The sequence below is a fragment of the Sebastes umbrosus genome, chromosome 14 (assembly GCF_015220745.1).
Source record: "Sebastes umbrosus isolate fSebUmb1 chromosome 14, fSebUmb1.pri, whole genome shotgun sequence".
NCBI lineage: Eukaryota > Metazoa > Chordata > Actinopteri > Perciformes > Sebastidae > Sebastes > Sebastes umbrosus.
In genome coordinates this window covers 6,377,868-6,394,593 of record NC_051282.1, presented here as the reverse complement: position 1 = coordinate 6,394,593, position 16,726 = coordinate 6,377,868, and the positions used below count along the sequence as shown (strand labels likewise).

At 40.4% G+C, this 16,726-nt stretch overlaps 1 protein-coding gene across 1 annotated transcript; it reads right to left on the bottom strand.

Moving 5' to 3' along the window:
* Positions 1-4,345: 4,345 nt before the first annotated feature.
* Positions 4,346-9,152, bottom strand: prr15la (proline rich 15 like a). Its single transcript, XM_037791352.1, has 2 exons — positions 8,384-9,152; positions 4,346-5,557 (listed from the first exon to the last, which is right to left on the bottom strand). The coding sequence occupies exon 2, from the start codon at positions 5,526-5,528 to the stop codon at positions 5,166-5,168; it is 363 nt and encodes a 120-aa protein (XP_037647280.1). The 5' UTR covers positions 5,529-5,557; positions 8,384-9,152; the 3' UTR covers positions 4,346-5,165.
* Between the last annotated feature and the right edge of the window lie 7,574 nt (positions 9,153-16,726).

Below are 16,726 nucleotides of genomic sequence, written 5' to 3'. Positions count from 1 at the left end.
AAATAGATTTTATACAGGACATAGCACTGAAAAGGGGTAACTGTATGAAAAATGTGCATTCATTGTTAAATGAGTGAACCAGCCCTGGGCAGGTAACTCAAAGGTAAATTTCAGACATTGTGTATGCAATAAATTACTTTCATTTGACTGACTGCAAAGACTGAGTCAGTGTGACCGCCCCTGCTGTATGACTATTCTACCATTGTTATAACATTTTCATTGTGTTTGTCATATTACGTTGTCATAAACCTGAGCCTTGATTTCATTCACACGATGCCATTGTTTCGACTGTTTGTCTTAAAGGGGCACTCCAGTGATTTAATATTGCATTGGGGGGACTTGAGGGAGACCGATTTAAAAAGAGAATAGCAAGGCAGCAGAGATGTCCTGCCTTTTGGCTCCTACACTTCCCATAATGCAATGTGATATCATCTTTTGTTAGACCCACCCTGACTTGTCAATGCCTTTCAGAGTCCCGGCGTCGGGGCTTTCTCTTAAAAAAGTATGTCCAACTGCCAAGAGATAACCCCATAGAAACACAATAGGAGTTGAACGGACATTGAACTGTTTTCCGTGATCATTTGACTAGTACAAAAGAAAATGAAGATTGAAATTTGTTGTTATGGTGACAACACACGTAAGTGGCACTGGGGCTGTAAAATGTTGTCACAGCTCGCCGGTAGCTTGGCCAGTGGCCTGCTTTTTGCCTCGTTTTCTGTTACCAGTCTAGTATTAAAGCATAGCGGAATTAAAAGTGTGCACTCGGAGAGTGCAGACCTCCGCCAAGGCAGGTTTCATATACGTCGTTGGTGGCGATCCGGATCCCCAATTTCATCCATCGCGGACTTTTGGAGTAATCCTCCAAACGGACAAACCAACCAACAAACCAACGCCAGTGAAAACATAACCTCCTTCCTAGGCCTTCGGCCTTGGTGGAGGTAATTAGCAAGCTAGCTAACTAGCCAGCTATCCGCTAGTTAGCTAGCTAGCTAATTCCACCATGCTTTAATGCTACACTGTTTACAGAAAGTGAGCAAAGTTGTCACTCATCTGGCGATAGCAATGTGCTTTCCTCCGCTGTGACAAGAGTGTGTGGATGAAGCATTAAGTTGGTCACTTTTACTCATTTACTCTGGCTCTCTATGCTTTGTAACGTTACTACTCCACTGCTCGTTTTAGTCGCGAATGCAAAACCTCACCTCGGAGAGTCCGCGACTTGCATTAAGTGGGATTAATTAATACGGAAGTTAGCCAGTCGAAGTTAACAGTCGCAATGGCATATAAAAATGGTCGCCGCTCTGACCATCCTGCTACATTGATTTGAATGGGAATGTCTGTTCTACTACTATGCTATTTCTATGGATAACACTGCCGTCACATTCGGGGTTATGTTTTCATAATTTGGAAAGCTCCCACAGTCACAGAAGATATTATACAACTGATGTTGATGTATAAAACTGGTGGACTGCCCCTTTAAATGGATTGTAAAAAGCTTCCATTGTGTCCTTACCACAAAACATCTGTTGCCACACAGGCACAATAGCAGCATTAGCATCCTGCCAAAACAATGTATCTCAAGAACCTCGGCACTTTCTCATTAAGCCTCATTCATTTTTAATATAGAGTGCTTATGAAGTGGCTTTATTTGGTCCAGGACCATGGAGGTTTTTCTGCACATGATATTGTTTCAATAATGGGCAGGTTTTGTGTTCAAATTCCACAGTGAGTTTCAGTTTCTGTACACTACCTGTTTGTCTAGTTTCTCAACACTGTACATTTTGTTAACCGGTGATCTTGGCAGATGCCTGAAGAGGAATGTGTTTGTGGCTGAAAGATCATTCAGAAGGACTCGTTTCTCTCAAACCGTTGAGCCATACATCATAAACTGTACAACAGCAGTCAGCTTACAGTGTTAAGCCGCCCTGGAGGGACGAAAGACACCGCCGGATTAAGGCTTCAGTTTGAAATATTGCATACCACGAAGAGGCAAATTCACTTCTAAAAGTTATCTAAAACACAAAAATAAAATTAAAGCTGCAAGCAGCGTCGAACAATGTTTGTCCAAGTATATGTAATGTGTAATCTTACATCATTTCACCTAACAGTATCACAGGTTTTCATTGTGATGTTTTCATTACTGATAGCTGGTATACTTAACACTGACACAAGTCTAAAATACAATTACAAGAACAAATCATTTACTTTTAAAATCAGCCATATTTTATTTATACAAAATTGAATTTACAAAAAATATTCATAGCCTACAAATATTCCAAGTTTTGGATCATTGAAGCTGAAATGATTACAGCAACTGTGGGAGCACTTTAGCACTGGAGAAGAACCGTGTATCAACATGTCTACATTCATTTCACCCAGAATCTAAACTGGTAGCCTGTACTGGTAACTGGTATTAAAGGGACTGTCTGCAGTTAATCTATTGATAGGATGTTAAGTATAATCCAGATGCTGTAAAAGAGATTTATTTATATCCAGAAAACAAGTTACTTTCACACAAAACCAGACTAGAGGAGTGTTTGAATGAGCACTTTACATGTGTTGAATATGAGGTTTCTGGGTAGTGCAATGCTGACCTCTGCTGGGTTTTACCGGTGACAACATGTGCAAAGGATGGCTGGTTGATGTGGTTGTATTCTAGATATAGATACTGTACTGCTGATATGCTGATTTCAGACAAACCAGGCTACATGTTAATTTTCAATAAACACTCATTGATAGATTTTACTAAATGTTGATTACAATGCAAGATATGGACTTTGCCTTGATTTAAAAAGGTAAACCATTTTATAATATTACAGCTAACATGATGAGGTGAACTTATTTTGAAAGTTATAGCGAAATATCAATATTCCACCCAGACAAAGTGTTTCAGTAGGTTTTTAAAAGATAAAAAAACTGTTGCTAAAGTAATTTTAAGACTTATAGATACATGATGCATAAATCTGCTATGTGGTCTTGGTGTAAAAATGAGCTGCTATAGGTCCCCGTTAAGCCCGCATTCCTCCGTTTCATGGTGCAGTGTGGACAGTTTTTCTGCTACAGGTGTGCTGTATGGCAATATGGGTCAGCGCACACTTTAACTGACTACTTGTGGATTGAAGTGACTACTGAGGTGAACTATACTGCTGGCGAGCTCACTGCTAACACCAGCCTGATCTCATAGAAATACGTGAACAATGTAACAAACACAGGCCTAGGTCTTTTAACCGAAACCAACATAATTTCTGCCTTAACAAAGTCATTTTTTTGCCTAAAAACCTAAATTGTTTCCGGGTAGGAGCCACGTAATTTTAACACATTACTTGTCACCAATTGCTGTTAAGGGGTTGTGGTTATTTCATGTATTTCTGTGAGATCACGTTGGCTGACACGCTAGACAGCCGGTAGGCCTATACATGCAAGTCCTGGTCAGTCACAACAGCTCCCGAGCTTCTTTCTAGTTTTTATGTACTGGGCCGTTTTCTCTCCCCTGACATCGTGTACTTGGGATTGTTCATCATTTTATCCAATAAAGAGTTTTATTGTAGTAATACATAAAAACAGGGAACTAAAGCAAAACAATTAAAACAAGCATAGGACAATAGATCATAAAAACAGTAAATTATGATAATAATACCTTTCCTGCTTTGATAAGTCAAAATGTCTGCCGTGAAATAGGTCTATTTGTATGTCACTGTCATGTGAAAACTTCATCGTGAGATGTAATCATTTCAAATGTGAGCACGCCTTTTAAAGAACTTTCCATTGTGTTGGAGTTGCAGGAGAAATTTCAGATATCGCAAAATCTCAGCAGATAAAATGAAAAAATAAATATCTTTAGTGTAATTTGTGTGATCTGACCTGAAGAAATAAATCTAGTAACTACTACTTTTAACTATATATAAGCAATTTGTGAGAGTGCTTCTCTTTAGAAGCTGGTAAAGTGCTTGTCCAATAATGATTTAATGACACGCAACAAAATTACTTTTCCTCACATCAACTTTATCACAAGTTTACAATGATTGTAAAAAATCACACATTTACCACAAATATCATCACTTATCAAAAATTGTAATTTATTACACGGCTTTGTTGAATACTTAATTCTGATTGGTCAATCATGGCAATCTATGGTCTGTTATTTCTTTATAACAGACCGTTGCTATATGTAGCAGACCGCTGCTATGTATAACAGACCGTTGCTATGTATAACGGACCGTTGCTATGTATAACGGACCGTTGCTATGTATAGCAGACCGTTGCTATGTATAACGGACCGTTGCTATGTATAGCAGACCGTTGCTATGTATAACAGACCGTTGCTATTGCACAGTTCTGATGTCGGACTCTGGCGGAACGTTTTTGTGTCAAATTATTGATTTCTTCAGTAAGTAGCCGTGTAAAAAGCGGGATAATGTACAGCTAGCTGGTCATTGTTGTGAAAGAATCACCTTCAGGGCGATGAGAGACCCCGTCAAGAGGGAGACACCCTGTCAAGAGAGGTTATCCTGTCATTTGGACTTCGTGTTTATTTTTGTCTTTTTACAAAAATTTTAATTTTTTAATTTTTTATTTTACCAAGTCTTCCAACACATATTTTTGGATCCTTACCCTGAGTTCAAGATACATCGCTGTACAGTTGCAGTCTCACATGAGATCCAAAGGTCCAGTCACAGTGGCTATCCTACACAGCCAGTCTATACTAGTTAGATCCAGTAACGGAAAGGTCACAAGTTTGATACCGGTGCATCTAAACAATACAGTGGACTAGATGAGAGTTGAAGATCTTGTACTGGAAAGGTTGTAGGATAAATCACCATTGTTCTATTATCAAGTGGATGAAGCAGCAACCACCACAGCTGACACCAGTGCTTCAAGATGCTCTTCCTCTAGAGGCCACTGGATGTTTCTTGCGTTGAACGTGAATGGGAAAACCTCAAACTTCTCTATAGAATATAATATAAACAAGGCACATGTTTTTCCCGGAAGTTAAAGTCTAAATTTCACTTGTTCTGATGACTAGTGGTCATTTTGAAAATTGCTGTCCTCCTAAGAAGATATTAAGGCTCCGAGTTTTCCCAAATTTAGGCTGCATCAACTGACGTTCCCAGACGCCACATTTTAAACTCCTCTTATGAATGCATCACTATTTATTTTGATGTGTCCTGTCACTTCCCAGCCCTCTGGTTCTCGTCTCTCGCAGGGTCACCTCCTGGAAACATCTCCGGGTTCTCCGACAGAGTGGCTCTCACTTTCTTCTTCTCCTTAAACCTCCCAGAGTGAGACACCTTGACGTGGCGCCCCTTGCTGGCCGTTGTTTTATCCATGATCCTCTCCAGTCTGGCGTCCAGGTGAGAGCCGTGCACCACGTCCTCTGGGTGGGCGGCGGCTCCGGTGACTGTGCCGGACCCGTGCTGGCCAGTGGCGGCATTGGAAACAAACTCTGCGGGGATTTCATACAGAACCTTGGGCTGGGATTTTTTTCTCCTCAGGAAAGTGAGCTTCCACCAGCCTGGAGACGGCTCTGCCATGATGGATGAATGGTGGGATGAAGGGAGGGCTGAGGAGAGGGGTTAAAGGGATAAAAAAAAGGTTAAGATAAAAAAAAATAATTAGGCTGGGTAAGAGAAAACATATTAAGAAAGACACTTAAAAAATAATAATCTGCAACACAAACACTGTATGTATGCAGGTGCACATATCTCTCTCTTTATATGAGTATGTAGGTGTTTCTATGTGTTTGTTATAATATGTGTGTGTGCGTGTCCGAGTCCTATCCACCCATGACACACACTGTTAATATTTCAGTGTAATTCAATAGCCTCCATATGCTGAGGATGCACACATGCTCAGGTTACAGTGTGTGTGTGTGTGTCAGTGTGTCACATCAGAGAGTGTGTGTGTGTTGGAGAGAAAGAGAAACATATATACTGTAGGATGTCAGGCTAATGGATATGTACAGTATTTATGTATGTATGTATTATTAGGGCTGTCAAAGTTAACACGATAATAATGCGTTAACGCAATTTTGTTTTAACGCCACTAATTTCGCAACTTGTGATCTTTAGGTTGTTGTAGCGACTCAGTTTTAAAGCTAAAGTGAAGATACTGGCATCATATGAAACTAGAAAAATCTAAGGAATCCATTGGTACCGACTATGTCATAGAGCTTGTCGCGAATGACGCTAAATAACGCTCCAAAGTTACGCTAAATTTTGGTGAGGAAAAACTGGCATGGCCATTTTCAAAGGGGTCACTTGACCTCTGACTTGAAGATATGTGAATGTAAATGGGTTCTATGGGTACCCACGAGTCTCCCCTTTACAGACATGCCCACTTTATGATAATCACATGCAGTTTGGGGCAAGTCATAGTCAAGTCAGCACACTGACACACTGACAGCTGTTGTTGCCTGTTGGGCTGCAGTTTGCCATGTTATGATTTGAGCATATGGTTTTATGCTAAATGCAGTACCTGTGAGGGTTTCTGGACAATATTTGTCATTATTCTGTGTTGTTAATTGATTTCCAATAATAAATATATACCTACATTTGCATAAAGCAGAATATTTGTCCACTACCATATTGATAAGTGTATTAAATACTTGACAAATCTCCCTTTAAGGTCCATTTTGAACAGATAAAAAAATGTGTGATTATTTTGTGATTAATCGTGATTAAACATTTCAATCAATTGACAGCACCAATTGGAACAAATGGGTTGAGATCAAACCATGAAAAACAACCACAGACCAAAAAGCATGTGCTTAAGGGTGTCCACATACTTTATAGTATACCATACCATATTGTGTTTAAGTCCCAACATGAATGTTTGTTTCCTATGAGGCCATTACATGATAAGTAACCAACAATAAGTTTAACAGAGAAAGGGAAAGAAATAAAAATAATGAAGAAATGATCCACCAATGCTAAGATGAGACCTCTGGCAGAGATCAACGTGGTTAACTGTTTCATTATTTCATTAACTGTCCCAGCTGGTATGCAATCTGACTGCAGGTCAGCTCCTGATTGCCTTCTGGCCCCGGGGCAAGTTTTCATTGCAGCTGAGTAAACAGAAACTAACCCATATTGTTTTATTGTTTCTTTTCTTCTCTCTCTCTCTCTCTCTCTCTTTCTCTATTTCATGAAGACGTGATACGCTCAGCTAGTTGATTGTTGTTTGCCTCCCTTTGTCCCTTTTGATGTAGATTCTATACAACTTTGAAGTGACGGCGAGTATCGACTTCCAAGCCGCTCTGTGTTTGACTGCCTTTCAGTGGGAGGGAGTGGGAGGGAGCACCCATTCTGTTGCTTGTGGTGCAAAAAACAAACTAAATATAACATTTTTAAGTTTCAGTGTTCCTTTTGTGGTGTTATGTAGGCGTAACGGATCTGCAGTCATGATGGCTACATGCTGTAATATCTTTGTTGTACATACAGTACTATGACTTTTTACGACATACTATAGTATGACTTTTTTCCAACAGAATATACCATGACTTTTTTTTTGCCATAATATACAATGACTTGTTTTCAACATGCTATGGCCTACAAATAGTTGGTGCAACACAGCTAATAAGCTACAATAGCTTCCTCCATCAGAGGTCAGTAATGCCGAGACAGCTTGCAAACAGCAAAAATTTGCTAGTCAGAGTTCACGTTGAACTTCACGCAAAGAAATTATGAAAATTGTAGCGATGTCTGAGGAGCTAGAGTGAAGATACTGGCATCATATGAAACTAGACAACCTAAGGAATCCATTGGTACCGACTATGTCATAGTAGCTTGTCGCGAATGACGCTAAATAACGTTCCAAAGTTGCGCTAAATTCTGGTGAGGAAAAACTGGCATGGCCATTTTCAAAGGGGTCCCTTGATCTCTGACCTCCAGATCAGTGAATGTAAATGGGTTCTATGGGTACCCACGAGTCTCCCATTTACAGACATGCCCACTTTATGATAATCACATGCAGTTTGGGGCAAGTCATAGTCAAGTCAGCACACTGACACACTGACAGCTGTTGTTGCCTGTTGGGCTGCAGTTTGCCATGTTATGATTTGAGCATATTTTTTATGTTAAATGCAGTACCTGCGAGGGAATTAAAGACTTGACAAATCTCCCTTCATGGTACATTTTGAATGAAAAAAACGTATGATTAGTCGTGATTTACTATGGACAATCATGCGATTAATTGCGATTATATATATATTTATATATATTTTGCATGAAATCTTATTCTGAGAAGAAACTAGTCAGATAAACTAAGCAGAATAGACGAATAAAATAGCATAAAATGGAAATACCGTACTTGTATTTAAGAGCAGTACTTCGCAAATGCACTTAGTTACTTTCCATCACTGGCTTTGCAATGCAGTCTATAAACTCACCTGTTTGAAAGTTATATTGTCTCTCTCCAGCTGTGGTTGACTTCAGCAGGGTTCAGGATTAGTTTCCATCCTCTTCACTCCAAAACTTGTTTAACTACTGAATTCAGCCTTCTAGCCACAAAACCGCTTTGTGAAACTGCATTCAACTTCCACTGTCCTGCTGAGAGGTCTCTGCTACGGGGCAAGTTAATGATAAGCTGTCTCAGCAGGAAAACGGACACTTAAGTCTCACCTGACGGTTTTTAATTCCCGTTTCTTCTCAGAGGAGAGCCCATAATCCATTCTTCACCCAGAACTACAGTAAAAGCAGAAGTGGAAGTGAAGATACATCTCAGGTGAGCAGGTTTGAAGGAGAATCAATGTTAAATTGCTTGGTTTTATTCATCCTGTTGCAGGGCTTAGAAGTCTCTCCTGAAGGTGGCAATAGTAAATCACATAACATCCTACAAAAGAGAGCTAAAAGCTGTTGACAGTCAACACCACAGCATGGTTACCGTCATTTATTCTGGTACTCTCTAGTTTCCTGTCCACATTCACTCCTCCGTCTGTCTTCTCCGAGGTGCTGAGTTACAGGTGCTGTGGTTGGCCCTTCCCACTGATACACACACACACACACACACACACGCACACACGCACACACACACACACACACACACACACACACACACAAACCTCAGTGTACTTGTGAGGGCTTTGGCTGAACTCACATTATTGACTAACTAATCTTCACCTTAAACCACAACTCCAACCCAGACTTAATCTAATCTAATATAGCCTGTAGCTTGACTGTCATCAAAATGAGTCCTTTGGATTATTTCGACAGTCATGTCAACACATTAACCAGGTGATCTTACTTACTAACCTCAAAGTCAGAGCAAGCATAACTCAAGCATAACAGAGCTCATTATTCATCAATCATTCATCCTATTCTTGGCAAGTTCACACCTTAGTTTGATTTCTTACTGTGTTTCGATTATATAGATAAGATAAAAATATGCCTTCATTGATCCACAGAGGGGACATTCAGGTGTCACAGCAGCACAAAGACAGAATAAGTGCAAATAAATAGAGAAATAAAAAAATAAGAATATAAGCATAAATGAAAATAAATAAGAGGAATATACTAGTAAAAGAGTAGAAACTGTACAAAACTATACAAGAATGAACAAGAGCAATTAAAGACAAACTTACAAGGTAGTGACAAGTTAAAGTGACAAGTTACAAGATAAAGTGACACGGTATGATTAATAGCAGCAAGTCTATATATAAACAGTGTACACCAGAATAATACATACTGTGATTAAGTAACGCTACTGGAGCCGATCCCAGCTGACATTGGGCGAAGGCGGGGTACACCCTGGACAGGTCTCCAGACTATCACAGGGCTGACACATAGAAACAGACAACCATTCACGCTCACATTCACACCTACGGGACATTTAGAGTCAACAATGAACCTAACCTGCATGTCTTTGGACTGTGGGAGGAAACCGGAGCACCCGGAGAAAACCCACGCTAACACGGGGAGAACATGTAAACTCCACTCAGAAGTGTTCAAAACCCCTTCCAGGGTTTGGGGCATTTAGGTCTTGCTGTGAGGCAGCAGTGTTAACCGCTGCACCACAGTGCATGTATTAGAAACAATTCAAAGGCATTTAGGCACATTGTAATACTCTACAAAAACACGTTTTGGTTTCACATTGATCACCTGTTGCTTCATGAATTCCACATGGGACTTTCCAACTGTGAATGGATGATGGTGTTGCTGAATAAACTGCTCTCAGTATTATACAGTACAGTATTCATATCAACTGTGACTGCTTCAGGAAGTAGGACAGGAGCTAATAAGCAACCGAGTTATAATCTTTGGCATGGTCACAAAAACTATACACACGCACACATACACACACGAACACACGCATACACACACGCACACACACGCACACACATCGTATCCTTAAATCTTGGAAGTGTTTACTCTGTCTTATCTGTATCTCTTGTACTTTGATGATAACTTTATCTAATATAACAAGAAGTAGTAATATTGGATGACTGAATATCTTAAAGAGACACTCCACTGATTTTCATCATCAGGATTATCTCAAATTTGAGACTAAGAGAAAGCCTACGTTACTAATGGAGTGCATTGAGTTAAAGGTGTGGGCATTTACCAGCCAGGTAGGGTCTGATGAAAAGAGGCCTTTTGTTTTGGATCCAGTGTTTGTGGAGCAAGTCATAAATTAGTAACTAAACGTCAGGATATCTCGGCCTTCGTTTCTTCAATTTATATCATTCTTTGTTTCATTTGTCTCTTGTGAGTCCCCCAATATTATGGAAGTCCAGTGCTAAATCACTGCAGTACCCCTTTAAACTCAGTGATGTTTCATTAGGCGCTTACACTGAATCTCCATGGGAGGTGAAGCTGATGAACATGCTGACGGAAAAATGTGCCCGTCTATGTCGGCGGCGCGTCATGCAAATCAGGAACAATAGCGCTTGCTGTGATTCTAATCCACATGTCCTCATGTCTTTATCTAGATCACTGGAACTGTTTTTCATGAGAGGAAATAGGCTGCTCTTTGCTCCTTTGTCTTTGATTTCCTGTAATAAAATGAGGCTGGTAAAGGATTCACAGATGTACACAAGATACAAAGGAACGCGCAATCACAGATAATATATCATCCATAAAGATAACAGTCGGAGCATTTCATTGTTAAGAGCAGTGGATATACACCAACCATCGTTGAAGCACACAGTTTAGCAGTAGGAGAACCTCTGTGGCGTATTAACATATATCACCTGAGGGTACCACTGTATCACTTACAGAAAGAAAGAAAGTTTACCTTTCATGGAAACAGCTGACCTGTCAGTAAGACACTGGGTGCACATGCTTTGGTCAAGTATGGCCATCTTGTGGTGAATTTGGTGAAGTGCATCCCCACCACCTGCTGTACTGAAGACAAAGAATATTATGGAGAGAATGGTCAGAGCATGCAAGCATATTTCTATATCTTCTATATAGCAATAGACCACATGACTACTTGTGTTAACCCCTTATCATTCCACTCTCTGTTTTTAGAAGGGTGGGGACAGAGGATGTTCAGGTGGAGATAGCAGGTCAACAGTAGATGTCCCATTGAAGTGGTGTACATCATCTGAAAGCTGGGAACCTGAAGATTAATTTGAGATGCAGCTTAGCACTGTGTGTCAAGTTGTTCTAGTCTTTAATAAGAAATAAAAATGAATTAATCAATTCATTAATCAATCAAAATAAATTGTGAAACTGTATAAGGGTTTAGAACATTATGATAGAAGTATGTGATTCCCATGAACTATTATGTCTCATAAATTGTTACAGCAATTTTTAGGTTGATACCATTTGTTACACAAATTTGGGGCTAATTTATGTTAAATGTTTTGAACACTGCAGAATTGATAAAAATGATCAATAATCCCTCCAAAATACCAAATCAAGACACCAAGACCTTGAGAAACACCATTGAAAAAGTCATGCTGTGATTTGGTTTCAGAACCTTTTGACATTTGGAGATTTCAGCAATGATTGCATTTTGGCGTGCAATTCTGTTGTGTAAACTGCTCAGAAACCCCCTTATTGTCAATCTAGCTAGTAAAGCCATCCATCCTCTGAATGCTCTAGGTCTCTAGTTTGTGACTGTAAAGTTTCATGAGGCTGTGATTATCCTAGAGGTCACCACAGATCATTTTATACGGTGAGGTCAATGAAATGTCTCCTTTGGGGATTAACATCATCACACATGAATACAGTTGGGTTCATTGGATCCACAAGAGTCTCAGCTTTACAGTGATACCCAATGTATGTAATTCCAAGACTGTTTAGGGACCCCAGTATGCAGAAATATTCAAACACATCATTTTAGAATAGCATTTAGCATCTAAGAGCCAGATATTTCTTCAGGACCAACAAAGAGCTATAGGGAGAGAGTACTGGACTTGATTTGACATTGACCAGGTGGACACAAATATGACTTCAGATGAATTATTTAGGATAATAATTTTGCTCCATGTTTGCTGGCTGTGTAAATAGATAACTGTTTGCTAATAAGTCAGCCATGTTAACTTAAAAGGTGACAATATGGGCCTTTCTCAAACCGGACCCTCCCCACTCCCACTCCGTGACGGAGTGAACAAACACTCATAGCTGGAGGGTATAAATACAGCAGCAAGCTTTGGGGACAAACTTTTCTCTCTCCGACAGAAAGTCGTAACGTTTTGTAACCATGGTTTTGTATCAAGCGGCAACTGTTATGCACAGCACTAATAATAAGTCACAGTGTGGGCAGTGAGGTGGCAGACTCATTCACTCCACATAAAAATGTATTGCCGAGTAGGTTTCACATACAAGGAATTGGTTTTGGTGTTTTACGGCATAAACAAGAAAAATAAAGATAAAATAGAAAAAAAAATATATATTTTAAAAATAAGCCTACTGTTGAAAAATATGTACAATGTAATTGTTTAAAAAAAAAGAGGATGTGAAAAGGTTCACAGTATTAAGATTAATAATACTTCCATACTGGCATTTCTTTCTTTCTTTTTTTGTCAATTTCTTCTTCTTTTTAACTCTGATGTTTATGAGCTGCTTGTTTTTTTACAACAGTTCCTGTAAATATACAATAACACTTTACAATGAAAGGAACACATGTCTACCGTTTTCTTCTTGGGTTATGTTATATATGAATAAGAAATATGTAAATTATGTATAGTACCATACATAACAGTGCAAATAATAATGATGAAAAATTCAATAATAGTATAAATAAATAAATAAATAAATAAATAAATAAATAAATAAATAAATAAATAAGAATATTTCTTTAAATGTAAAGTATAAATCAATGCAGTATTAATGCCAGAAGAAACCAGAATATTGCACAGTTGAAAATTATTATGGGGTTAAAGCTGCTGATAGGGGTAAAAAATGATAAATACATGCTGTATATATATGTTTTAATGTATATAATTATACAACACTTTACAATCAAATGAACATGTCTACCGTTTTCTAGGCTAGATATATTTGATCATAAATGCAACGTAACCTTGAAGTTGTTAACGTCTGTATGACAATATTTAATGTCTATCTTAGACTGAACAGTTTAGGTTTTTGTTCCGGTAGTTGCATGGAGGTTACATTTTTGTACGGAGCGTGTTCCATGACAAACACTAAACGGCGTTGCACGTCATCAGTAAGAGCAGCTGGTTAAGTCGGCATCGATGCAGGCTTGCTTCCTCTCCCCGCTAACTGGTTCGGGATGGCACTTAATAAGGCGGACCCTCCACGCGAACCAAGTGGAACCAAGAGGGAGTAGGGGTGGTTTGGAATTGGGCCCTTCAAGTGAGTAGGATGAGGGTATAGTGGGCGGTTTGAAAAATGCTCTATGTCAGTGTAGTGTTTACAGTTTTCACTGCCCCCAAGTGGACAAAAAAATCTGCTATTACAATACAATTAAAACTGGAGCCAGAGCCTCATGCTTTTGTATCTGAACCTTGTGAGTCATAGCGGATATGAAATGTGACTATGAAGTTAAAGTGTTCCCAGTGTAAGACTGTCTCGTCCTCTCATATTACTCAACCCCCCCCCACTCTTGCTCATCCATCCCTCGCCTCGTTACTGGAGGTGGCAACGGGAGGGGGGGCCACTGATGAGGGTTATCCATCAACACACACACACACACACATACACACACACACACACACACACACACACACACATGCACAGTCAGACATACTGTAGGTTCACACATGAATTGTACTATATGTAAATGAAACTATTTACTAAAAAAATATATAAACCGTATATAGCAGCAACATACATTGTTACTGTCCAACCAAATTTGGAGTAATCAGAGAGAAAATAATTAGCCCTACGTTTGCAACATAATGTAAAATAAACTAATTCAGACATTAATCATGGAGGTTTACACATTTTTCAATCCCCAATATTAATGTTATAACGTTTTAAATCAGAAGAATATGCTTGCAAAATGAGGCCATCACTGCACTTTCTCTAATCTAATCATCTAGTTGTGAGCTCAACAGGTCAATTCAAACTAAACCTCAAAAAGCCAACCAACCCTTTGCAAACCATACGCTATACATCACAGATAGACTAGTTAAAACTGCCTGACATCCTCCTGGATCCACCTTCTCGCATATGTTCACATTATATGTGTTAATTTTTGTAATATGGATTGTCTATGTTGTATTTTCATCATGTTGTTACTCTGTACACGCGACATCTATTGCATGTCTGTCCATCCTGGAAGGGGGATACCTACTCTGTTGCTCTTCCTGAGGTTTCTAACATTTTTTTCCCCCGTTAAAATGATGTTGTTTTTTTTGGGGGGGGGGAGTTTTTCCTTATACTCAAACACATCAAGAACCTACTGTATGTCCTCCACCTCTCCCTTTCCTTTTATAACCTCCCCTTCTCTTCTGATCTTGTCCCTTCATCCCTTTCTCATCTCTCCACCCCTTTCCTTTGCGGCATCTTTCCTTGTGTCTTCTCCATATCAATTCTCTCTCTATCGACACCCCCATCTTCCTCCCTCCATCCCTCTCTGTAATATTTCTCCATTAGGCAGGATTTTAACCACCTCTTGTATCTCCTATTAAAGAAAGTTCTGCATCGTTTACCACGACTAGCGATCAGTCACTGTCACAGAGCAACAACCCTCACAACACACACAAAGACCAGACATGTTCTCCTGAGCACACATGCCTGGATAGATATAGATACACAAACAAATGGGTACCACACATGTACCCACAGTGCTTAGCTAGAAATCCACACTCTACGTGACACACACACACACACACACACACACACACACACACACACACACGCACACACACACACACACACACAGCAACACTGCGGCGTGCAAGAATCCATTTGTCACCGTGGTAACGCCTGGCTGTGTCAGAGGAGGGAAGGGATGGAGGGATGCTAATGGAGAGGTGGAGAAAGGAGAGAACCGAGGCAAGAATGGAGGGAAGCATGGAGTGATGAAGGGCAGAGAGAGAGAGAGAGAGAGAGAGAGAGAGAGAGAGAGAGAGAGATGAATGAGTAAAGGAAGTAGAAAGACAGAGGGAGAGAGAGAGAGAGTCAGAGAAGCAGTAAGGAAGGGAGGGTCAGGGGGTTAAGGATGGAGGTGTGGAAATAGGGAGGGAGAAAGGGATGGAGGGAGGCATGGGAGGAGGAGAGAGAAGGTATCATTAGTCCTCTTTAGCTCCCATTATGAAGATTAAAGTGAGGACTGCCTGTTCGTCTTAACCCTTTCCAACCCCTCTGTGTTGGACTGAGAGATTCCAGCTCGCTTCGTGCACTTTGGAAAGACGATCAAAACGCTTTAGGTCAAACAAACCAAGAAAGAAAGAGACATTCCAACAAGTTGGAAGGCTTTCTTATAAGTCAATGCAGACAAGTTTCACTGTGAAAGACAGGAGAGCCAAGGGATGCAAAGAGATGTAATTCACTCTGGGTGGCAACAACCCGAGGCCAAGATGTGTCTGGGTGGGATGAAAATGCTTTAGTAATAGTGGAAACATTTGCGCTCATCCCAGTGATTTACGACTCTCTTCTTTTCATTCTGGAAAGTTCATGAATCCGACAAAAATAACAGAAAGTACTCGTTCCTGTTGAGAGGTTGAGTTGAACACAAAGCACATACAGGTAGTAGGCTACTGGTAAAAGGATTTGTTGTCTAGTCTAGGGGATTCATTACCACTAAGCATCATGGCTGCACCAGCTACTTACAGGCCATCACATTCACACTGGGGCGGTTTGCAGCCGAGTGTGAATCGGTCGGGATGAGAGTCAGTACCTCTAAGTTTGAGGCCATGGTTCTCTGCCGGAAACCAGTGGATTGCACCCTCCGGGATGGGAGTGAGTCTTTGCCCCAAGCGAAGGAGTTTAAGTATCTCGGGGTCTTGTGAGTGATGGTAAAATGGAGCGGGAGATGGACAGGCGGTTCGGTGCGGCGTCTTCAGTTATGCGGGCGCCGTACCGGACCGTTGTGGTGAAGAGGGAGCTGAGCCGGAAGGCAAAGCTCTCGATTTACCGGTTCATCTACGTTCCAACCCTCACCTCTGGTCATGAGCTTTGGGTAGTGACCGAAAGAATGAGATTGCGGATACAAGCGGCCGAAATGAGCTTCCTCCGTAGGGTGGCTGGGCTCAGCCTTAGAGATAGGGTGAGGAGCTCAGGCATCTGGAGGGAGCTCGGAGTAGAGACGCTGCTCCTTCACCTCTAAAGGGACCAGCTGAGGTGGTTCGGGTGTTTGATCAGGATCCCCCTGG